The 25,919-nt window shown below is 46.1% G+C and overlaps 1 protein-coding gene across 5 annotated transcripts in view; it reads right to left on the bottom strand.

Moving 5' to 3' along the window:
- CACNB4 (calcium voltage-gated channel auxiliary subunit beta 4) overlaps positions 1–25,919 on the bottom strand; it is a 107,668-nt gene that overhangs the window by 43,613 nt on the left and 38,136 nt on the right. Inside the window, exon 1 of one of the 5 annotated variants that reach the window (XM_074911314.1) lies at positions 22,071–22,248. The exons of the other annotated variants lie outside the window; for them this stretch is intronic. Coding sequence (XP_074767415.1) covers positions 22,071–22,115 — 45 coding nt within the window. The 5' untranslated portion in view covers positions 22,116–22,248. Of the gene's footprint in view, positions 1–22,070; positions 22,249–25,919 lie in introns of those variants that run through there. 5 annotated transcript variants of the gene reach the window in all.

Raw genomic sequence — 25,919 nt, 5'->3', positions numbered from 1 at the left:
CCTGTGTGAGGTTTATACATGGTTAAGCCTCCTGCCAACCTTTTGCCAAGGATGAATTTCATCCAGCTAGCAGCACAAATCAAGCTAGGAGTTCTGGATGCAGCAGATTTTTATCTAGAAGCCTTGTTTGCCCACACAAGGAAAGAAGTATACCTTAAAATTTAAGTTTCTGATCACTTACTAAGTGAACAAGAACATTCCAACACTCTTCAAACTGCTCCCTGGAAAGAAAAAAAGCCCTGAAAATTTGATTTGAAATCTATTTACTGCCTCTGTTTTTCCTCTGGTGAACAGACCGTGATCTGTTTCTGAGCAGCTAATTCACAGAGGGAGCTGGAAGTGACCAAGCAGAAGTTTGTTATCTATGCTTCCGTGCCCGAGGACGGCTGATATTTCAACTGATTCCTTCAGAAAAAAAGGAAAAAATTAGAGAGCTCATCTATAACAGGTAAGTTTATTTTCCTGGAGGACTGTTCAGCAGCACACGGACATCTGACATTTATTTTCCTCAGTATGTGCTGTGACCTCCGGTTTCTATTTCACAGATTATGAGCATAAGGGACCTTATTTTAGTAAACGGGACCCGAGCGCAGAAGTTGATGGCACAGAAACAAAGTAGGTAGGATGAGCCAGATTGCGGCTGCTTTCAAATTGCCACCCTGGCAATATGGTTTGCGTGGAAGAGACACAGAATTACACTGTGTCACAACCCGGACTGGAAGCCCAGAGAACCCCAATGGTTCTGTGAGCCCCTTGGGTTAAATTAAGGTGAAACGACACCAAAGGGCCAGTTAGTATGTTTTACTTGCAGTAGAGAACAATTTAAACTTGGAAAAGGATAATAAGCAATGTGGTCTCTTATAAATCTGTAAGAAAAGAAAGGAAAGGAAAAAAAAAGGAGAGAAAGAGTCAAAGAAATCCTGATCAACACCCATGGATCCAGTGTTGTCTCAGGTCTGGTAATCCCGGGTGGTGGGTGCACACCCAGCAAAGTTTCTGTTGCCCTTTCAAGTTCATCTTATCAACTGATTTGCATAATAGTTGAGGAGGGGCAGGGATTCCACAAATTCATTTCCATAAGAGATGGAGGAAAAAGGCAGAGCTGGTGTTAAACATTTGGTTGCACTCAGTCTGCGTCTCCCCTCAGAGGCTTATCTAAGGAGTCTGACAATGCAACTGCAAGGGGGTGGGGGGTGCATCCTTCCACACACTCCCCCTTCCTTGGGGGACGCTCCTTAGCCTCATCCAAAGGCCACAGCTTGTCCTTGGGGTTCTCTGTGTCCATGAATGTTTGAGGAATTTCTTCCTTCAGTTCCTTGCACAATGCCAAGTGGTTGAGAGGCAACAACTGGAGCAAGGACCCTCGCTATTACCCCCTTCTCGTCATCTCTTCTGCCTCAGCATCATGGGAAGGGTAAGAAGTGTCAAATGAAGGATCTTAGTAATTCTTTTCTCCCGTTCGTTGGTTAAAATGATCTTTCTCAACTTTCCAAGAAACTGTACTTCTCTCCTTGGGTTGCAAACACAGAAGACCTGAGCCCCCGAAGCAGGAATGTTCCATACAATAATCTGCCAAGTATTATAAATGAGAGGAAAGAAGCGGAATTTTCCTCAAGACCTCATTGTCGAGACCACCTCTCTGTGTTCACTACATGCTTTTCCTAAATTAAATAGTTAAATTAAAGAACATACCTCTTCTGAAGGATTTTTATGATTACAGTGTCCTGATTTTCTTCCAGCATGGTGTCACCACTTCCCACACCATCAGGTTTTATACAACCAAAATAACCCTGGATATTTCTTTTTCAAACAGAAGTGGTTCAGAACATGTTGAACTGTCTCACAATTTGACCCAAAGCCAATCTGGTAAAACCACACGCTCACCAACAGTGCTCAAGCAGATGGGTGCTTGGCTTTCCAATTTACCCACAAACAAGCCCTGCAGGTCTGTAGGGTACCAGGAATTCCAGCTCTGCACCAGGCCCCCCATCTCACAGAAGTCAAAATCCAGATAACACATGATTGTAATCCTTCACTGAAAAAACCTGGTGGGCAGCCAAATTCCATTTATTACACGGAGGACTGCAGCTCTCTGCTGTGACAAGTTATATTTAGGTGGCAATGACTTCCGCTGAAGTCATCCCATCCCCTTCGCTTCTGCCCACCTCTCACAGGTTTTGCTAAGAGCACAAAAAAACCAAACCAGACTTACACCTTTAATGTAATTATAGGAAAATTACTTTGTTTAAAATATTCATGCTGTGTAGTGAATGGGAAAGAATTGTGACATGCTGTTACGGTATTCTTGAAATGAATTTCATGCTGCTTAATTTAAGCCAAGTGACTGATAGGGTTTGGGCTAAGGTTTAGTATGTTGTGTTGTATTGTGGTTTTAATTAGCTTCTTCCTTCCAAAAGCTTCCAAACTCAGAGGCTTAGACACAGCTTTAAACACTAATAAATGAGTCTTACAAACAGAGTGTTTTATTTTTTTCTTTTTCCATTTTCCACTCCTTTTTCCTGTTCTTTAGAGAACCATCTTTCAGCTGCCATGATCTCACTATTTTGCTTGCAGCAAGGACCAAATTCTGAAGTCGCATGACCACTGAACTCACAATAAGCTATTATATACTGCTAGAAATATCTTAGTAAGAAAAAGCCCTAATTTTCTAAGTACTATGCCCTCTGTAAATAGCAACTCCTTTCCCCAAAACCTTGCAATCTAAAAACTCTGCGTGCTGAGACCAAAATACAAGTGAAAGGGCATCTTGCTATCACCTACTGAGGTAATATTTGAGTGTCGCTTTACGGAACTTAATTGCTGTAATCAATCCAGGACTCTAAGGACTTTCTAGGACCTCAGGGTTATTACAGTCTATACTTTGCTGCCCACTGGCTGGATGGGACTTCACAGCATTAGGGCTGGAAATTCGATGTGCACAATTACAGCAATTCTGACCCATTCCTGCAGCTCCAAGAGCACTGCTGAGCAGCGACAGAGCACAAGCACCCCAAACAAACGGGGTGGGGGGGTTATCTCTCTGCAAAAAATGGGGAAAAAGCTCCCCACTGACAGTATTTGTTGAGTGTTACCGTACTGTTCTGATTCGGCTATTAGTTCAGGTGCTGAATACACACCGATGTTTTGAGAGGTGGTTGTTATTACTGCATATTCTCAGGCAGTTTGTCAGAAGGACCAGCAAAACACAGGACAAACAAACAACCAACAGTTTAATTTTGGGAGATTAGAAGCAAGAACAAACAAATACCAAAGATTTTAAAAAAACCTTGGGATGCCACTGGCTAAGTAGTCTATATTCACTGTTGGGATAAAGGGGAAGGTACTAAGTTAGGCTCAGTCAAAATGCAAATCCAGGAAGAGGGAGCAGCCAGAACCTTAGGCTACATTTAAACTAATTTACAGACATTGTAAATATTTTTTCAGTACACAGCGTGGTCTGAACATATTTTCCCAAATTCTAATAACTACCATGAGCTTATGACAAACTATTTCAATTTTACATAGTAAAATTGTATCTGACAGTTATTTAGAGAGTTAAAAATTAGAGACTCAAAGACAATATCCTTTTCCTGTTTTTAATAACTGCCTTCAGTATGATCTCAAAATGGATTCTTAATTAAATAGCTTAGGATAAACTATGGTTTAATATTCCTTCTTACTAGCATCCAATAAGCATTCCAACCGAGAAAAAAATCCTTTAGGAATTGCTGTCATATCCACAAGCTCTTTGATTTGTCAAAGCAGTAACTCAGAAAGGCACTGAAGATCTCGTTCTGTGCAAAAAGCTCCCTCTCTCTCAAAATCCTCACGTGCATCAGTAACATAAATCTAAAGAAGCAGCAAACAGGACAACTTTAAGCACCTAGATATTGTTCTTTGCTGAAAGAAAGAGGGAGAAAAAGAAAAAAAAGCAGCCTCATCAGGATGGAATCTGTCAAAAGCTTGATAAGATTTAAAATCCTTATTTTAGTCTAAAGCTTTTACCATTATTTTGGGATATTCTAGAAGAGAATCTGTTAAAAAAAAATGTCACTGCTGTCAAGGGTTCTGCTAGTGCCCTATAAATCTGCACTGAAACATAACCAAAAAGGCAGGGAATGGGTGTGATGCTAGAATGAAGTCAAAGCTACAGAAAAATATCCATCAGAAAAAAGATAAACATTCAGAAGTCATCAACCAGAAGATGAAAGTCACAAGGTACTAAAGTCTAGAAGACAGAAGATGGTTCCTTCCTCACAGCCTCCCCCACATTGCTACTACTCTGAGTCAGTTCCCACTGGGCAGGTACGTGTCTCACTGAGGTCAGATGCAAAACCATTCCTTGCACGTCCAAAGAGAAGGAAGAGGGGAAGGATGTAAACCAAACGCCAGTCAGCTGAACTTCTGGCACTGCCCAAGTTCTCCTTCTGCCCTGGGCTAAACAAAGGGAAATCCCAGCGCTCGGTTCCTGGGCAGACAAGACCTCAACTTACAGTGCGGTGTTATAATAAAATATTTCAGTGTCGTGATAACATGATCTAAAAATATACAGAAACGACACCCATATTTACCTCCCATAACAGAGGAGATTTGGGGGCAGACACAGACTCAGGCATAGCTTACGTAAGTACTAATGTATTTGTGGCACCCCTTGCAGGAGACTGATCACCAAGAGCTCTCCACCCTCCAGAATGATTCACTGCAACGAGCGCCCTGTGCTGCTGGCAGGAAGGAAAGGCTTGTATTAAACTCACATTTTCTTTAGTGCATTTTAGCATTAATGAAATGTTCTGTATTTCTTTCTTTCTGTGCATTTGCAGAAAGTTCTCCATGCCAGGAGCTCAGTCCCTGGAAGCGATCAGGTTGAACGCTCCTCTGGGATCAGGCCTGTGTTTAGCTGCAGTGGCTGCTCTGAATATCCCACGTTCCGCAGCACAAAACCTGCAAGAGAATACAGTTACCAAAGAGCTCTCCCCCAGACCGATTTGTAAATCCTCTTGCGTGCCGTTAGCTCCGTACGGAGAGCACAGCGGCGCTGTACGCTGCTGTCAAACCAGCGCTTCTTCCTGCGCCCAGATCCCCCGCCCCGGGCTGGCAGCAGGTGAAGGGCTGCGGCGAGGGCAGGCAGTGTGGGGGGGAGCGCGGGGGGAGGAAGGAGGAAACCTCAGCCGTGCTCCAGCAACCTCTTCCAACCTGCAAAGCCGCGGAACCCACGAGCGCCCCGCTACAGGCTCACTTCGGCCACAACAACCCCCAGCAGCGCTACAGGCCTGGGGAGGGGTGGCTGGAGAGCTGCCGGTCAGAGAGGGACTGGGGGGGGTGAGAATGAGCCAGAGTGTGCCCAGGGGGCCAAGGAGGGCAACGGCATCCTGGCTTGTGTCAGCACTGGCGTGGCCAGCAGGGACAGGGAAGGGATCTGAGCCCTGGGCTCGGCACTGGGGAGGCTGCCCCTCGCTGAGGGGTTCAGTGTTGGGCCCCTCACCCCAAAAAGGCCATTGAAGGACTCGAGCGTGGCCAGAGAAGGGCAACGGAGCTGGGGCAGGGTCTGGAGCACAGGTCTGCTGGGGAGCGGCTGGGGGAACTGGGGGGGTTCAGTCTGGAGAAGAGGAGGCTGAGGGGAGACCTCCTGGCCCTCTGCAACTCCCTGCCAGGAGGGGGCAGAGAGGGGGGATGAGTCTCTGGAGCCAAGGCCCCAGCGCCAGGCCCCGAGGGAATGGCCTCAAGCTGCCCAGGGCAGGGTCAGGCTGGCTCTGAGGAAGGATTTCTGTGCAGAAGGGGCTGTTGGGCGTTGGAATGGGCTGCCCAGGGCAGGGGGGAGTCCCCGGGATCCCTGGAGGGGTTGAAGAGTCGGGCTGAGCCAGCGCTGAGGGATCTGGGGGAGTTGGGAACGGTCAGGGGGAGGGTCATGGCTGGGCTGGAGGAGCTTCAGGGGCTTTTCCAACCCAGATGATTCCGGGATTCTGCAGGAGCACAGCAAGTCCTCCCCACTGAAGGGACAAGCCAGCATAGCACCATCTTTGGAGAAGGGGGCTGCCAGAGGCCACATATGCCCCAGTTCTCCCTCAGCCTTTCGGAAGCACGAGCACTAAGCACCGCCCAGGCTTTCTGAGACACAGCCAGGGAGGTGGCAGGGAGCCCACTGCCCCCCCAGCATGGCCAGTCCAGCCCTGGCCAGCACAGGCTGTACCCTCAGGTATGTACAGAAGAGCCATGCAAGGTTCTTCCACACGGGGCACCCCCACTCGCCTTCCATCCCACTGACGACTGACGTGACCCTTCAGCTCAAAGCCATCTCCTAAAGAAGGATTTTCACCCAGTTCTACCAGCAACGCACAGCAGAGTGAAAAGTGCAAAAACTCTGCCTTCCACATGGAGTCCATTTCATGTATCCCCTCTCTAGAAAGAGGGCCTGGGACTCCTGGGCTCCTACTAAGTTCCTACTCCACTGTACATCTTATCTGGGCACACTACAGGTGGGGAACTGCAGAGTGAGCACACTGTCATCACAGGCACAGCCAGGATTCAAGCTGTTTCTTGCTGACATTTGTATCTGTATCGCTCTGGGGTTGCGGTCCTGCTGCCCTAACACAGCCCCTTCCCTATCTCTATAGCACAGGTCTTATGTTGGTCTCAAAGTTGGGAAAGAGCCACCACTGAAATACGAATAAATTACCAAATTAGTAAGAGGTACCAAGTAAGTGAGAGGGGAATAAAAAGTGCTGAGCCTTAGGGAAGAGCGACTCCTCTTCCTCCTTCCACCTCATCACCCCCAAGCAGCGACCTTGGCCACCTCCCTGCGATCGGACAGGAGGAACCGTAAGGGCAGCTGCCGAAAAGAGAGAAAAAACCAGCAACGAGCAGGATCTGGCGCGTTCCTCCTGGCAGCTGTAGCTCCTCTCCGGCAGCACCTCACACAGCCAGGCTCTGTGTCAGCAGCAGCGTAGTAATTAAGAGCAAGGGCAGAGACGGACTTGCTCGAGGGAAAAGGAGCAAAATAAAATGAAAACAACAAAAACCCAACCTCAAACCACTCTGGGATCTCCGGAGACTGCAGCACATACCCAGGCAGGCAGGCAGCCGCTCGGGAAACCACTTTGCTGATTTCCTTCCTGAAACAGTTTGATGGGGGAAAACTGGTTACATCTTCCAGCTGCTGGGAAGAAGCTTTTTTTGTTGTTTGTGGTTTTGTAGGTAACGCAGCAATCGCAGTAGGGTTAAGAGGCAATACAACCAAAGGGAAGAATTATTTAATGGCTGGAAGAAACGGGCAGGAACCAGGACTTTCGGGCTGCGCTTCCCTGAAATACATTAATCTAGCTCCACTGAAACCTAGGCTCTCATTTTGGTTTTATCCCTCAGTTCAGCTCTGGCCCCAAATTTCAGAGTTAATGAGCATCTGTAATTTCTGTTTAGGCCAGATAGGTTTGAAAGCGTTCAGCAAAATCAGCCTGAAAAGCAGGCTGTAAGACTTTGGACATACCTCTTCACAGACCAGTTTTCAGCAAAACAACACTGCAGTGTTTTTATTTATTTACATCATTGCTGTTGTTATTCTGAGGCTACAGGCTAGGATTTCTTTATCTGTAAGAGATCAGACCATTTAGAAGAAAGGTAGCCTTGCTTTATTAATATGTTTTTGCAGGGGAATATAAAATATTCAGTTCTGACACCAAATAGATCTCACCTTTTATAAATTAAATTCTTGCTTATAAAGGAAAACAGAAAACATCTGAGCAAAGTTACATTCCTCTGAATGTATTTTCCTCCCTAGCAGACATCACTTGCATGCAGAGCACCTGAATAAGAAATCTTGCAAACAGAAGCTTCCTCCTGCAGGCAACAAAAAGGGTATGGAAGTATGATGGGTCTGTGTGCTATATCCAAGCATCCTAGAAAGAGATTTTAGTACTGAGCATCTTACACATTCGAATGACTGTCACAATCATCCCTTAGATATCATCACTATAAATTCGAACTTGGTCAAAAGTGGGGACACGCTTGGCCTGATGTAGTCAAAAACCCAAGACATTATGGTCTTAAAATATATAAAGCCCACATCTAAGGATCAACCGGAGTATTTTGAACCCGGAACTGTAAACACAAGGTGGTATCTGATGTCGCAATCTTTTTCTGGACCACCCTCAACTAGTAACAACATATTTGGCAAAGGACTCATCCTGCAAGCGTTTTTTCCAGTAGCATGCAAACTCTTCTTTTTCTATATTCCAAATGTATATAGTCCAGTCACTGGGAGGCATAACGCCCCCTTCCTGAAGCACAGTCCCATGGAATACACAAAATATACAGAACTTCAAAGTTGTTCAACTGAACACTTCTCCCATGCCAGTGCAGTTTTATCTGCAGAGTACATACAGCACCAGCCACAACTTGCCCTTCTTAAAAAATAATGTTGGAAAAGGAGAGGCTTAGAAGGAACAAGAAGAATAACCAAACACATCCCTGATGTGTTTGGACAGAGAGAGACACCAAACTAACAGGGGAAATCACTTTCTTCAGGGCTACTTCATCCAAAACCCTGTGTACAAATTCCTGCACAATGTATACATTAACTGACTGAGCTAGGAGGGAAGTTTGGGTATGGGATACCTCTCATTTAAAAATAAGATGGAAAGTTTTTATGATGAAATGGAAAGGTGCAAATCTGATTCTTAGCCAACAAAAAGGAAAATTTTATATATGATATATTCAGAATAGAGTAGTGGAGCTAAAAATTTAACAAGGTTCTTAAATGTTATAATATATATAAAATATGTATATAAAAATATATATATAAAAATATAAAGCATCTTCAGCATAGGTGTAACTAGTGGCAGCATGAGCACCAGAAATGACATTTGATGGCAAGTTTCAAAGCATAAGTCAACTTCTTCATTCCGTTCAGCAAAACAACTTCCATGTATCCACCACCGCTCTATGAATTTTAAACGTATAACAGGAAATTTTCCAGTCTGTGACTCTTTTCCTCTTACACTCCCACTCACACTGTATGTTTACATATAGCAGACCTAATCTATTGAAGGGAAAGATTACTTAATGCATTCCTGAAATGGATCCACGCTAGGGTGCAGCACAATAGCTACTCAACAATGTACTAAAACACTTCCTACCACCCTTAGGACAGTAAGTAAAAAGTAAAAAGTAACAGATAACTGTAATTTGCATGAAAAAACGTAGGGAGGCAAAGTGTAATTCATGTGTCTGTTTTTCCATCTGTCAATATCCTGTCCATTTTCTAATAGATCGATAAAAAGTGCAGAGTTGCTGGTTGATGGTGTGCGAAAAGGTCTTGAGAACATTTTAACTAGAATAAGCACTACACAGCTACTTTTCAGATTCTGTCAGAAACTTTGAAAACAAACATACTTCAAAATAATTTTCTCACTTTTCTTTTTTAACGAGACACTTCAGTGAGTACACAACTGTGTATCAGTAAGGTAATTCTGCTTAGAGAACAAGAGCTCCTGTGAAGTAGGAGGCTGCTGCTGGCCCAGATCCTCTGGTGGGTACACACAGAAAATGGCATCAGGGATCTCTGCTAAGCAGCCTGCGTGCAGGGCCATGCTCCGTTACGAGGAAACAAAGTGGTGATAGGAACTTTGAAAGAAAAAAGAAAATTTTATGATGAACAAAGTTGGTCAAGATATCCAGATAGTAAAGAGACTATCACTCCCTGCTTCCTCTCCTTTTGGCACTGACCTGCAGCAGGTAGTGCTTGCCACTTGCCTGCTTCTGGCTAGGTCAGATACTCTTTCTTTAGCCCAGAGGGTAGTCCTGGCTTTCGGGAGGCCCGAGAGGCATGTTAGGAATACGTCACGTCCCACCTCTGGGTCTTGGCAGTCTTTGCCTGGAAATCCTGAAATACTGTACAGTCCCAGAGCAACGGTGTGGCTGCCATTCAGCAGGACAAAGAGATTCTCACTAGGAAGGGAACTTCCACATCCTCCAGACATGGCTCATTCTGGTATTCTGACATGAAAACAGTGATGGAGAGGCCTTGTTTCCCAGGGATTGAAACTTTTTTCTGCATATATGAGGACCTGTGAAGCAGTTCTCAAGGGCTGAACTGGAATACTGTAGGGTCTGTCCCCCAATTCACTGGTCCCAGCACCAGATGCGACACCCCAGGCAGGAAAGGGGAGCCCCTGCACAGCAGCACACACACTTCTGTGCTCATCAGCAGGGACAGCCTTCACTAGGAGGCTGCTGGAAGAAGGACAATTTCTTCTAGGTGCAGCACCGGCATTTAAGTCACACTTGACACTGCAGATCACGCTCCTGCAAGGAGCTTAGCTGTGTTTGTTCCCACACTGGACAAACCTTTCATCAATCTAGCTTGAGTCAACAGCAAGGGCTGCCGTGGCAGAGGCAGCAGGAGAACCAGCACAGCCTGCTGACTCACAGGTACTTCCCTTCCTAGCTTGGGAGTCACATTTCTGTGGTATCTGTCATTCCTGGAGTGCGGCAAGTTTATTCTTGAGCTTTCATCAGGCCATTTAGGACAGAGCCTTTGGTGTCAAGAGCTGCTGCTAGGTCTCACACAGCAGCACCCTTTGCTGACAAAGGCAGGGCTAGCTGCCACTGGGTTCTTTTCTTTGGTGAGGTTTTCTCTGCATTGGTCGTAACTGAAATGTCTCTGCCCAAGAATGATGCTGGACTTGTTTTGTCAGAACCTGATGAGATCACCACTAATTGTTCTGGGAAGTAAAATTTTATCATGGTATCTCACGACCTATATATCTCTAGATTAACTGATGACTTGTCAGAATACATAATTTTTCCCCAGGCAAAAGAGAGATATATTCTTCAGGGGGTACACCAATCACAGAAGGGATGAGGCTTAAAAAACACTGTCAAGAAATCCCACATGGAAAGGAGCAGTTTGTAAAGAAGTAGAGTAGGAGAGTAACCATTAGAAACATGACTTTATTCGCAGGGTTTTTATTATAAGAGAATAAAGCATTAAAGGTTCTGAAAAAGTTTAGTTTGAACTAATAGGCCAGAGGTTTTCAGGCTGTATCTGGCTCCATGAGCAGGAATGGGGAATGGGGAGAGTGTGCTGGCCACCTCACCCAGAAGCTTGTCCCATGGAGGTGAGAGGTGCCAAGGGCTCATTTACGGCCATAATGGACACAGCCATTAAAGAAAAAAAATCCTCCAGCCTCATACACACCAAGGGGACCTAGTACAGCATCTACAGCAACACATTTTCAAAGAAAACATGACATTTATGATAATGTAATCACTAACTGTGATGCCATTGTACCAAGGACAAACAGCCCACGGGAGGAAGCAGAAAGCGCAAGCAAGCTGAGCACCGAGTCAACTTGCAGGGAAATGTCCCAGCACTGAAAAAAAAACAAGAGAGGACTGATGGAGAAAATGTATTTGGTATAAGCAAAATTTTCTCAAAATAGAAAGGCTTGCGAAGTTTTATACGAAGCGTTAGCAGCTCGTCCAAACACACACTTCACCACTTCAGTACTCAGCAAGATGATAGGGAATATTTTTTCCTCATGATTTCTTCTATGTTGCTGTAATAAATCAAATCACTGCCAGGCTGCATTCCCCATGCTGGTGAAACAGCACAACCCAACAGCTCCTTCTCTGTAACTTAGATAGCCTTTGTACTACCTGACTTTGGGGGGAAAAAAACAAACAAACAAACAACAAAAAAACAACAGAAAAGCAGCCCCTTGTCTCCCTCCCCCAGGGTATTATTGCTTTTCTATGCAGTAGACCCTGTAGCCCACTATTGCTCCTTCTGAGCTCTTTCCTCAAAACACTTAAAACCCCCTTCTGACAAGGCTAGCTTTAGAGAGAAACAGAAAATGCAATTTACATCCTGTGCTGTACACAGACAAAATCAGGCCCCGCTGGCTTCCTCCAGCTCCCCGTGCTGGGTGGAAAAGCCTGTCTGACTCTGGATATACGGCTAATCCTCCAAATCAAAAACCAAGTCTCCCTGATCGGCACTGGGGGTAGACAAGGATAGATAGGTAGGCACAAAGCAGAGTCATCAGAACTTGCAGTTGGACAGGCACACCCCCCTCTTCTCGCCTCCCCTTCTGATCTGAAAGTCCTCCTTCAATTTTCAGAGAGTAGCAGAATAGCTGAGGTTGGAAGGGACCTCCTGAGCCCAACCCCCATATATACATATGTATGTGCATACACATATGTGTGTGTATATATAGACACAAACCCATCATCTGTTCAACGTGGGTATGTTAGGAACTGAGCCAAGCGAAGGAAAGGCAGAACCTTAGAGGAAGGGAAGGTAATGAAAGATTTAGGAGCGAGGAAGAGGAGGCCCCAAAGTTACTCAGCACATGCTCAGCTACATTGCCTACCCATGCTTGGGGGCACCCTCCTCTAACCCACCCAGCTGTCCACATCACCACTTATTTTTCAAGAGCTGCTCTCTGGTGTCTTTTTCTGGAGGAGAAATCCCTTCTGATGCCCCGTAACAGAGAAAGATGGGCACAAACCTGTGCTCCAGCACACGAGTCAGTGAGCTTTAGTGGGGCAAAGGAGCTCCAGTCTGATCTTTCTTTGGTTCATGAAAAGTTCCCTCTAAGCCTGCTCTCAAACAGTTTCATACGTAGATGATGTTACACCAGGAGTGACTGGTAGGGGAGCTAAATTCCTTTGGCATGCACAGGTCCATGACCTGAAAGATGTCGTGAGTGAAGAGAATCAAGATGCCCACTTGCAGTGGACCTCTCCTCCTGAAAGAGGGAAAGCCACAGACAAAGCCAAGGACTGTGCTTATTAAAAGGCTGTTGTTAACCTCCTCACCATGCTCCATTCAGAAACACAAAGTTGCACCTGGATGTACATGTTGAAGATGTGGAAAGAAGGGACATGGCAAAACGAGACACTCAAGAACTGAACACAGGTCACTGTTGGCAGGAAAATCAGCAAGAAAGCACTGTGGAAAAATACAAACCAGGATCTGCCCAAAGTTTGCAAGCAAATCTTGACACCACCTGCGATCCCTACAGAACTCAGCACTCTGCCAGCTAAATGACATTTTGAAATTAATTACTGGATTCCAAATGACCATGAACAGTTGTCAGGTTTGTCCTGTTTGGACAGTAATCTGCGTTTGTGTAAGTCGCTGATTTTTAAAACCAGGCTCTACTATCTCTGTAAATACATACTCAGTGGAAAAACATCTAACAGCTCAGTATCACACAAGCAGAACATGTTTTAGGGAGATAGGGAAGCAAGCCACAACATCAACAAATCCTAGGTTAAGCTTCTCCCCTTGTTATTTATTATTCCTATGACGTGTTCCTTCAGCACCAAGAGCCACAGTCCTCTCTCGGATGCCCTTGAGCCCAGGGAGTGCTGTTTATGCCTCCTAGCAGCAGCATTTTTTTAAGCCCTGGGAAACTTTTAAAGCAATCTGCAGCCCAGGATCAGCACATTGGTGAGAAGCCCTTGACATTTCAGCTGCACTCCACAGTCATTAAAGAGTTCACCAGGCAGGAGGAATCCAAAAGCAGGAGTAAAGCCATAGTTAACTACACACCTTTGTCCCTCCTATGAACAAATAGTATTACTAAACACAGACTATCCCAATCAGGTGAGCTCTTACTTGCAGGTGGAATTGAAAACACACGCTGTTAGCTATTCCTCATTATGGTTCTGTTGTTCAGATGACTTGAAGCGTTTTGGGTTTTTTTTTTTTGCATTCTAATGTACTTTTTCTGAAAAAAAAGTACCTCTATGGAAACAGCGGGCAGCAATTTATGAAAGTTATTTATGATTCTTACTGAAAGTTTTATTTGACTACCATATTGAATCACAACATCACATTGAACAGACAGCCTTTTATACAAAAGAAAAATGTTAAGCAGATGATGATTCATTAGTCAAGGCAATCTATTAAGAACTAATGGAAATGAAAACAGATTTGAAACTGTCAAAACCACAAACGCTTTGACCATGCAAAAGCCAAATCTCAATGAGCATTCAGAAGACTTAACGGGCAGAGGATAATCTCTTTTTATCAGAAATTATCGACCACGTTCCAAGTCGAGACAGACTTCAGGGCACACTTGAAACTAAACATCCCACATAAACAAACAGCACGCCGATAACTGGCAGCAGCTTGGCAAACGATCCTGGGATGGCTAGGTCCTGACATTGCTCATCTTTTTGCATTAAACATTAGAAACCTAACTAATTCAGATGGAGAAACAAAGAACAGCAATGCCTTAAGAGGAGCTGAGTGCCATCAACAAAGCAATGGTGCTGCAAAGGCTCTTCTCTCAGTTCACATACACATCTGTGGTTCTTTGAGGAGTAACAGAAAGGAAATCCAATTGCCTCCTCCTGATGATCAGCCCCACAACTGAGGGTCTTACGAGACCACCCACCCACTGTTTTATAAGAGTACCTCCCAAAGGCCAGCTTCAGCAGCCTTCATCTCACTGCACGTCACCAACCACGAGGAAAGCTCAACATCTGACCACGGTCTGGGTACTCCGCATGTCCCCTGGGCACTCTTACCCTATGATTAATTTTACCTATAAATCAAGCAGAGATTTTACAAGTATGAAAACTCCTCTGTGCACTGTAAAAAGGGTGTGTATCATCAGGCTCTTCACCACCTGAGAATCCTGCTGGCAAGTGTGCTGGAGAAAAGAAAAACGCATTGACTCTCACTAGCAGTCCACATCCCTGCCTGCAAAAGCCATTAAGCCATATAAAATGATAATCAGATCAAGACTACTGATTTGAGCAGTCAAGTCTTCAGCTTGAAAATTTCAGAACGGACCTGTGGAATGATGCACCCAATAACCACTGAAACCCTTCTAACCCCACTCACAAGTCCCAGGTTTTACTTGACAGCTGTATGAAACCTGCTTGGTCTCAGCTGCCTGTTGCACAAAGTTGTTCTATAAAATGAACGGGGTATTGCAAAATTCACCACAGTAACTGGCTCTGGGATAGCAGATGACAAACTGTGCAGGCACAGAGAATGAATTTCAGAAGAGAATACAAGTGAATGCCCATGACTGCAGGCATCACCCCTTCACAGGACAGCCTGGCCTGCACCTCTTCCCTGAGAGGGGTAAGAAACCAGAATTACACCAGCTGTCACTTCAAATATATTTGCCGTGTACAGTGGACTGATGTTCTGGGCTAAAACTTCTGCGTGGATCTACGCTTACGGCAAGCAATACTGCACAACAGTTTACAAGTAAATGGAATGCAAAGCCCATTGTCTTTAAAATTACACCAACTGGAGGAGTTTTGTAGAACTATCACCAAAGAGACAGGATAAGAAACGCTTCTAAATACACATTTTGTTTATTTCTTATTCTCAACCTACAACAACTGTGAAGATGTACAGAGCAAGCAAAGACCACCTTTCCTTTCACTTTAGAGATTAGAGAGGTACCATGCAGAAAGCCAATCAGTATTTTTATAGAAAAACAAACCTTGGTAGGGAAGTTTCTATTATCACATTTTTCTACTTGAGCAGCACCCAGACATCTTCTTGTCTCAGCTGTCATGAGAAAAAGCGCACACTAGCAACAGAAGGAACGGCTGCTGCCAGGAGTAATGTCACCGAGCTGGAGAAAGGGAATGGAGTACACGGTCCTCAAAACACTGACCGCTTGCATGGTGAAGGAAACATGTTTTCCTACGACTCTGTTACCTCTTTCCTAAAAATTCCCAGCAATGCTCTTTCACAAATTATATGCAATAACTGGAGAGAAAACCTACAGATCAGCCTGGCTTTTACACAGCTGTCACATCAAACTTTTGTTTAGTGGAATGAACACCTAGTGCTGCTGCCCTGCTTCACAGCACCCTCCTTTCGGGCTCCTGTAGCATACGCACGATGTCACCAAGTTGTGGTAACACTAGTTTGAACCCCTGGTTAACAAGACACCAGACTGCACGCAGAGCTTTCTCCCCTAACGTATGGCCTAAAGCCATTAACACTGCGGGTGACATTCAGACCTGTCGCCACACATACTGCCCGTGTGCTGATGCTGTATGCTGATACACTGCACTGCCACCAACAATTTCCCTACTCCCTGCCACAGCTCTGATGGGCCAGGGCTGCAGAACTGCTACAGAATCCAGGCATGTACACATGCAGTCCTTCTCACCCTGTTCATGGCAAACTCCAAATGTTAGCTACCAGGGTCAGTCTCACCAGTCCTTAGTTCCAATAAACACCGAGGGACTTTCAGAATCTAAAATGCTTTTACGGATCTGGGCACGAAACCCATCAAAAGTGTTTCTCTAATTATTGGTGACAGAGCTTGAACTTGCATAGTACCTTTGATGGAAGCACATCATCCTGGCTTACAAACCAGGGAAGAAAGAGTCCTGCTCTGGTGTTCTGAGAGCCCTCTCTAGCATTGGCAGGAGGCGGCAGGCTGTCATGGAGGGGTGAGAAAAGCCTGGGGGAAATCAGAGCAGACTCACAGAATCATCGAGGTTGGAAAAGCCCCTGAAGCTCCTCCAGCCCAACCATGACCCTCCCCCTGACCGTTCCCAACTCCCCCAGATCCCTCAGCGCTGGCTCAGCCCGACTCTTCAACCCCTCCAGGGATCCCGGGGACTCCCCCCTGCCCTGGGCAGCCCATTCCAAGGCCCAACAGCCCCTTCTGCACAGAAATCCTTCCTCAGAGCCAGCCTGACCCTGCCCTGGGCAGCTTGAGGCCATTCCCTCGGGGCCTGGCGCTGGGGCCTTGGCTCCAGAGACTCATCCCCCCTCTCTGCCCCCTCCTGGCAGGGAGTTGCAGAGGGCCAGGAGGTCTCCCCTCAGCCTCCTCTGCTCCAGACTGAACCCCCCCAGTTCCCCCAGCCGCTCCCCAGCAGACCTGTGCTCCAGACCCTGCCCCAGCTCCGTTGCCCTTCTCTGGCCACGCTCGAGTATTTCAATGCAGGGTCAGATGCAGGCGAAACAGCTCAGAGAAGTCAAGAAAAGAAGGTGCTACATGGCTTAGGAGAAGGAGGCTATGCTGGAGAAAAAGTAAATAGGTAAAAGCAGTTGACAAAAAGACCTAGTACAACAGAGGTGTACAGGGCAAGGGAAGGCCACTTCTCCTCCTCCTCTAGAGATGAGAAAGGTACCACACAGAAATCCACTCGATATTTAAATACAAGCTTCCCTAGCAAAAAGACAGGCAGAAGACCAAGGCACAAATTAACTGCCATCTTCAGTGACTTGTGAGGAAGAAGATGACCTGAAAGGGAGACGCTGGCATTATGAAGCAGAGAAGCACGTGGCGAGGGTGCTGCAGGCTGTCACCAGCTGAGCGGTGACACTGCCCAGTGCCCTCACTGCCACGGCCATGCCACGGGGGCTTCTTGCCCAAGCTGGGCCCCCACCCCTCCCCACACCAGCCTTGCTAATCCCACACCAGGCTGCCCCCTGCTCGCTCTGCTCTTCTGCCTGGTGCAAAACCAAGCTGAACCTCAAAGCACCTACCCAAAGGCAGCTATTCCCCACAGCCCCGATAAACGACTCAAGCACACAAGATAAAGCCTCTCACACGTTGACAAGCGCTAAACTTACACCTCGGGAGAAGTGAGGAAAGTCATTTCACATGCTCAGGTGTTGCTCTGAGGTGAAACCTCTGCTTTGGAGGTATAAATAGAAACAATCTAAAAGGGACTGGTCTGATAGTTCTGCAGGTGCAAAGAGAGTGACGCTTACTTGCAGCAGGTGCAGCTCCCCATCTGCGTTAGAGGGTACTAGTTGCTAACTCCTGGAGAGAATTTTTCAATTAAATGCTGTTTTAACGGAAAATATCATTTTACAGAAAATGCAATTTCTTATGGGAAGGGGTCATTGAAGCCTGTTTCTGAAGAAGATGGAGTCTTTACTGAAGCCAAAGAGCACTGGGAAATTCTGGACTGACATATCAAAACAGCGTTCTGATCCTTCCCCGCTCTAAACAGGCACACACCTGTTAGTACACAACTTGCTCACCCAACGGACCTCCTTGTCTTAAGCCCCCTGTCCCAATGGGTTTTTATGACCCATTCCCTTGCTATCCACAACCCAAGACATACTTCCCTACAAGCCAAACAAGCTTTCATTCTCCAAAGGCTGACCCTCTTTAGAACTATCCAAAGCACTAAAAAAAGCCCTCAGAAACTGCAAAATCAGAGGGCAGGGCAAAAAAACAAGGCAAAAATCTTTTTTTGGAAGAAAAACATGGGAAGATGTTTCTATGGTCATGCACCTTCTAAGCCTGCACTTTCTGTGTTCATTGCGAAGGCACTCATGCCTGCAAAAGTTGCTTCCGTATCTCTCCTTCTCTTTTCTTCAACGTGGCAACTGCTTTTTGTCTACAATCACTGGTAGGGTTTTTTTCAGCTTCAACAGTGTAATTTTCCTCCTCCAAAAAGCCTCACACTAGCTAGTGCATCATCTAGTTCACATTAATCATCACAGCTGGTAATGAATTATAATACCCATGCACACATTCAACTCATTTCTTTGTACATACATAAAAATGTGTATTTTTGCATGTATTTTATATATATGCACACATACAAACACACTATAATAACAGCTTCAATTACAAAAATCATCTATATCTGTCCACTGTAAAAAAAAATAATTCATGTTTGTTCCTGGTTTTAACAGGAAAATTTCACCTGCACACTTCTCCTAGAGTGTTCTCTGATCACTTAATCTGTGTATTATCTCCCAAAAGAGATCAGGTATAAATTCAGTACCTATCTCAGCTTCCCTGTCTTTAAACATCGTACCTTTCCAAAAGTGAGCATGTTTACTCTGTGTAAGTGCCATACACTGATCGTTCACCTTTTCCTCCACTGCAAACCCAAATTTGATATGTACACACAGAACTTACGATGGGTTTGGTTTTATTACTGAAAAAAACTCATTGTGGATATTTGAAGTCACTGTTCAGCTGCTTTCTAACTGGAATACCACTAAGTTATTTTGAAGCAGTTCAGAGGCACTCAGCAACACGCCTCTATTTCAGCCCAGTGAAGACCAATAAAGGTTAACCCTTGATCACAACTGCAGCTCTTCTCTCAGCTTTCATCGATAAGGAACAGGCACAATGGTGACAAACCCAGCTCAACAGCTGCTCTCTTGACGTTGCAGGGAGAAACCCCACAAAAAAAAAGGAGGGTGAGTGGATTTTTGGTTTGGTCCTATCATTAGAGCTAGGCACAGCTTTAGCTCCTACTGCCTGTCCGTGGAAGTCCTGCCTAGGAGAGTGCCTAAAGCACGCTCAGCAGCCGCACTGGTTAGGCTCAGTCTGGAGCTGTTGCCTTCTAAGCCAGGAGGTTGAGACAGACCTTCCAAGTGAGCACAGCCAGTCCACCGGGTTTTAACAGCGTTCTGCTACTTCGGACATGCGCCAGGATTTCCTTCAGAGAAAATGCAGAGTGAACCTGGTCCAGGTGCAAAATAATGAAAACTGGGGTAAAAAAATACAATGGTTTGTTAGCTCTTATTTCTTGCCGTGAATATCAGACTGTGCGGGTTTTATAAGGGCAAATGCCTACTTTAGGAAGATGTTACTGTACTAGAATGACTCATCTTGATATGATTTATTTTGTGCTAGAAGCACTGCAAGGAGCACAAGTCCTCAATCACATCTCCCTGTGCTTCAGGGAATGAGAAAGCACATAGAGTATACAAGCCCATAGTTCCTTCAGTTCACCAGCTGTACAACATCTGGGCTAAGCCTTTCAGGTCCTAAAAGCCAGAACACAGAAGCCTTTTCTTTAATCTGTGCACTCTCACATTTATTTGCTCTTAACTGTAGGGAACCAATATTCTACCCTTGGTTTGTTTTTCACTATATTAATTCTATTACGTTGGCTCTCTTTGGCTTGAAAGTAATACTCATATGACCCATCATGCTACCTGCTTGCCAGAATATTGTCTCAGCAGGCATTCTCAATTCATGAGTCAGAATCCAAAATAATAATAAGGTATAATGTTTTAAGCGAGTGGTTCAGAAGCATAAAGCAAGCAAACACTTGGGGAATTTTATCTACTTTGTGTCTGAGACACTGGGCCTCTAGCTTTTCCATAGGACTATGACATCTAGATTGCTTTTAGGGTTTGGTTTTTGGGTGGATTTTTTTTGTTGTTGTTAATGAAAGCTGAGATCCTCACATGTTCCCATGATTCTGGAAGTTAAGTCTATCAAAAACATTCTCAAGTACTGACAGACTGTAAATTTACAAAAGCTGTAAACAGCATTATGAACTAGTTAAGAGAGTATTAAGCAACCTGGAAATCACTTCTCCATCCCAGTTCTTCAAAGCACACAGCTAAAGACCTAGTTTCTCTCTTCTAACGTGATTTTTACAGTAAAAATCCTAACACAGGGTTTGTGTAACAGGTAGGCCCCTGGTCTTCTGCTGTCATTAAAAATGCTGTCCCCACATAACATTCTTGGAAGAAATCAGTGGGGCTTTCCTGAAATACATGGAGTTAAGCCCTTATCTCAGAAACACCTTTGAATCCCACTAGACATTTATCTGCGTTCTCTAGTGAACTTTAAAATGGGGTTTTTTACAGATAAAACATTTCTTCCACAGCAACCACTACGCAGCAAGTTAGCCTCCTTAGCCACACTACTATACTTTTAAGTTGTCTTCTTAAGAGCATATTTATACTTTGTTGAAAGACATTATACCAACACAAGACAGATTCAGGATTGAGAACAGTTCCCAAGAATTCACGCTTTGCCTTACAAATGCCTCGTTTACAGAAACATCCACTTGGATCCTAAAACACATCCCTAAAGGAACCAACAGACTTGTATGCACTTGGCATGGCAGCTTGTAAGCAGCAGTGAGAGAAAACACAAAACACAGCTTAACATATGCATGCTAAAAAGGCAGGAGTTTCTAAATTGACCCAAAGAAGCACATTTTTAAAAGAATTCAAATACATGGTGGTGAAGGATTCAAATACACAGGGTCTCCTCTCAGCACGGCGTACCGCACTATTTAATTTCAATTCGGCAAGGCTGTGGCTCCTCTCCCTCCCAAATAAAGGGATGCTAAAACAAGTTGCTAGTCCGTGAGGCAACACGTAGACAGATTACACTTCCCGGTCCTAGACAGACACGACCTCGTTGTTAGGCAAGGAAAAAAAGCCTCATCTGAAGCGATACGGGATCTTGTCCATTCTCCTGGGGATACCACATCATACGATACATACGTCTGCATTGACGTACACTCTATTTTATGTTATAATCTGTCTATTTTACGAGCTGGCCACAACGCCTTATGTAACGGATCCCCGTTCAATACAGAGCGGTGTGTTTATGGCCCTGGTGATCCCAGCAGTTTCCTTTGCCAAGAGTAATTCTTGCCCCACGGGGCTCCCGAGCCGCTACCGCTGGAACGAAACGCCCCTCGGACAACCACCGCTATCATTTCTGATTTGGGGTGTCGAGCTGTGCCCGCGATAACGGGGGCCTCCGCGCTGCCAGAGAACCATTTTGTGAGGGATGCCAGCGGCTTCCCAGCGAGGCCGTTGCCGGCTGGGGCTGGGGGGGGGGGGGGGGGGCGAGATAATTTCCCAACGAGCAACGCCAGCCTGTCCCGGCTGATTTTGGGCCACAAAGATCCTGTCACCCCGATGATGCCTCGGCCACCCACGGCACCCGCACCGCTGCTTTGCTAACCCACAGCACAGGCGCCCGCGCCGGGCGGCTGGCCGGGACGCGGCCGATCCGGCTGGCAGCCCAGCAACTTCTGCCGCTGTTTTGTCAAACGTGCACCGGGCATTGTGTAATTAGCAGCTTTCCCCGCCACGCTAATGAACGGTAAGCGGAGCAAAAGCCGGCGCTGCCCGGGAGGCGCCAGCCCGCGGCTGCGGGAGCACAAGGTGGGGGAACCGACGGCAAGCGCTGCCGGGACCCCGAAATATTGCCGCTCCCCCCCGCAATTATGTAACGGAGGAGCATTTCGGGTGTCTCCCACCGGCACACGCCACCTCCGGTAACAAAGCCTGAGGGGGGTGTGGGTTTGCGTGTGTGTGTCCCCCCCCACTCCTCACTCACCGCCTCCGAGTCTTCAAATCCATGCAGGTACAAATTGTCGTACATGGAGGTCCGCTGACGCCGGGCGCCTCTCTCGGTGCGGAACCGGCGCTGCGAGGCGCCGCGGGGGAGGGGAAAGGGGCGGGGGGGTGCCGGAGCGGCGGCGGAGGCCTGTGCGGCGGCGGGGCCGAGCCTGCCCTCCCAGCGCTGCGGACGCCCCAGCCGCGCGGCGCCGCCTCCCGCGCCCACCGCCGCCGCAGGTGCCCCCGCCGCCCCCCCCTCCCGCCTTCCCGCCGCCTTCCCGCCCGCCACGGCCCGCTCCCCGCGCCGCCGCTCCCCATTGGCTGCGCCGCGCCGCCGCCGCGCTACCATTGGCTGAGACGCGCCGCCGCCGCGCTACCATTGGCTGAGACGCGCCGCTAGCGCCACCGCCTCGGCAACCACCTCACGGCGCCCGGCCGCGGCCCTGACAAACTAACGGCAGCCGCCTCTCGCCGGCTTGCCCGGGAAGGAGGCGACGGGAAGCAAATAACGGGGACACTTCTTTATTTTTTTTTCCCTTCTTCCCCACAGCCTCACTTCTTCAAAATCCCAGAGAACAGCGGTTCGTTTCTGAGGAGAAACACACACACACACCCCGGTCCGGAAACAAGCAAACCAAACACTTAGAACAAAAGAACAAAAGTTTGGGCCTTATTTACAACTACAATAAGAAACAAAATTCTAAAACGGGTCCTACCGAAGTTTCCACCTCTCATTTCCAATAACTGTGTCTGCAGAGCATCAGCCGCACGCACACACACGCGCTGTTACCTCACAAAAGGCCAAGGAGGGAGGCAAAGGTGAAGAAACCACGTCCAGAGAAGGGAACTCGCTGACGGCGTCAGTCACACAGCGAGGAAACGGCAAAGCCAGCCCTTCACCTCCACGTCTCTTTGATTTCCCACCTCATACGCTGAGTGTTTCTCCTTCCCAGAACGTCAGAATTTGCAGTGGGGAAGTGTAACGCTAGAGAATAGCCCGACGTGGTAAAAAAGTAAATAAATAATAAAAAAATAATCACAGGGAAACCATTTACAATTTTCTTCCTATTCTTATTAAAACAATTATTTTAAATCTCATCTTCGGTGCGATCTGATCCAACATCTCTCTGTTCACAAACACTTCCTACTTGTCTTTCTCATTTGCTTCATCTACTATTCCTTCCAAAGGCTTAATTTAGTTCTTCAGAGTTACCACTAACCACTTGGGAAGTGTCCAACGGCCCTCTGAAGCAAAGCCAAAGGTGTTATTCTCCCCATATTCACAATTCCTTACAAATTTCATCAAACTGTCCCCAAAACCATGGTAAGTCTTATTTCCAAGTTACTAAGTTTTCTACGCCCTCCATGCGTTCTTTGCGTCTGTCCGCATAACCTCCTGGTTTGCAAGAGCTTATGTCCCCACGTATAGAGGAAGCACAGTCCCACCGATGATCAAGAGAAGAATCTCATGATTAAAGTTTAGGTCTCTTGAAGTGTTTTTCAGGATTGAGCCCTCAGTCTACAAGACCTTCCAAGGAACGGCAACTTCATCTCTAGCCCCATGCAATGAGCTCGTTGTCAATGTTAAACCAACAAACACAGCGAGTAGTTAATTAAATAATGAATCTCTGATGGCTTTTCAGTGGTCTGTTTCAAACAAGACAGCTCTTCTGTCAAGCTGCTACTGGTGGAACCGTGGTTCAGGTGACAGAAACTACTTCTAAGACTGATGCTAACTTGCTCCTTCCCGGCCATCTCGACCATGTGTGGAACAGCCCCAGAGACTGAGCAGCGGCTCCTCCTCCTCCTAGGGGTTAGCCTTCCAGTTACTCTGGGGCTGGAGAACACAGCCAGGATGTTTTGGGGCATGTGGTCGTTTGACCAAGGCTGTTCAGATGGAGGGGGATTTCAGCTTCTAATATTGTCCTTAAAATTCTTATTAAACTCCCTATATATGAGTTAATGGATCAATTTTTAGGGCCTGGGCTATGGAGCAGGTCCCTTCCCCTCCCCACCTTGAAGATCTGTGATGTTACAAATTTGAAGAAATAAATACATTGTTGTTGGGAGATTATTAAAAATTAAAACGAGGAGGAATTTCTAAGTGCAACATCAGAATCATTTGTCAGCTCAAAACAAAAAAAGGCCATGAAATCACAAGAAGAAAAAAAATATGTCTGAACTTCACATAAATTTGTAATGAAATAATTTAATTTAGAAGTCAGGGGAATCACTATTTGATTTCCAGTACTTACATTTTTGGAATGTACAGAACACAGGCACCTCCAGAACACATTATTACATTTTTGGAATGTACAAACCCTCTCTTACAGGCTGGAGAGAGTCCAGAGGAGGGCCACAGAAATGGTCTAGGGACTGGGCAGCTTGCCATGTGAGGAGAGGCTGAGAGATCTGGGGTTGTTCAGCCTTGAGGAGAGAAGGCTGAGGGGAGGCCTTAGCACCACGTTCCAGTATTTGAGGGGTGGCTACAGAGAAGATGGAGACTCCCTTTGTACAAGGAGTCCCATGGAGAAGACGAGGGGTAACAGGTACATGTTACTCCTGGGGAGATTCCGACTGGGCACAAGAGGAACATTTTTCACACTGGGAACAATCAGCCACTGGAATAATCCCCCCAGGGAAGCGGTGGATTCCCCGGTATCGGACACTTTTAAGATCTGGCTGGAGAGGGAACTGGACCAGCTTGGCTAGACCGGGCTTTTGCCAAGCAGGGTTGGACCAGCTCATCCTTGAGGTCCCTTCCAACCTGCTATTCTATGATCTTGATGTCACACTGTCCTTTTAAGACACAGAGGTTATTAAAAATATATATTTAGTGACTCAACTTGAAAGGTTCCTGAAAGATGCTATAAAAACACACACAGCTCATTAAATAGGGATTGTACTTGAAAAAGATCTAAACATAAGGGACAGTCACACAACCTACATCTAGCATTTAACTTAGGTGCCTAAAACACTGTGCTTAGGCTGTTTCGCTAGGGTAGGGGCTCGAGGAACCTAGTGACAAGCCATCACTATTCCACCATTACCTGGAATGCAGGTATCTCTATACAGAGAGTGTGACACATTACTCAGTAAAAGCATGTTGTATTTTACACTGAGACACCTTGTTACGCTGGATATATGGGTGGTCATCTCTGTCAGCTTCCAGAAAGTCAAATCTCTTTGGTTTCAACCTACAGAATAGCTTGGCACAGGCAAAATGGAAAGACTACAGTAGGAGAGGCAGATAAAAGCTTCATCTTTTTTAGGTGAGCTTTCCAAGGAGTGGTTCAAATCCACTACAATAAAAGATGAGGGTCATGCATTAACTGAAGGGTTTGAGAGATCAAAATCATCCCTGGCCGGTTTCCAAAAGAGAATACAGATGATCTGATATTGTTAGGCAGTGAATTCCACTGCCTCAGGCCACAGAGAAAGACTTGTACCTGTCATCTGCAGTCTGCACTTGGCTAACAATAAAGCAACGAGCGTCCCAAAACCCATCAGTGTGCATGCACACATGCATAGCTGTGAGAGACCCGGTGAAAACATGTGATGGGTAAGTGAGCTGAATTGAGTCTTTTTAAGATCTAATCCTTTAAAAGACTTTTTTTTTTTTTTTTTTAAATGGTGCGAGTTGCTGCATTATACGTTTTATTTGTGTCATTTGTTTATGATATTAATCTTCAAAGACTGGTAACTAGGCATTTTTAAGCAGTCCAGCCTCTGCTGTTACTAGGATTTAATCATGGTGCACTGCAATCTGAATAAGCACGTGGGATATTCCTCACCGAGGATGGCCATCCTCTGATGATGTCGGCAGGACTGACATCAGAAGTAGCTC

The sequence above is a fragment of the Athene noctua genome, chromosome 7, assembly GCF_965140245.1.
Source record: "Athene noctua chromosome 7, bAthNoc1.hap1.1, whole genome shotgun sequence".
Taxonomy (NCBI): domain Eukaryota; kingdom Metazoa; phylum Chordata; class Aves; order Strigiformes; family Strigidae; genus Athene; species Athene noctua.
Note: the sequence above shows the minus strand (reverse complement) of the source record. Positions and strands in the feature narration are given on the sequence as shown.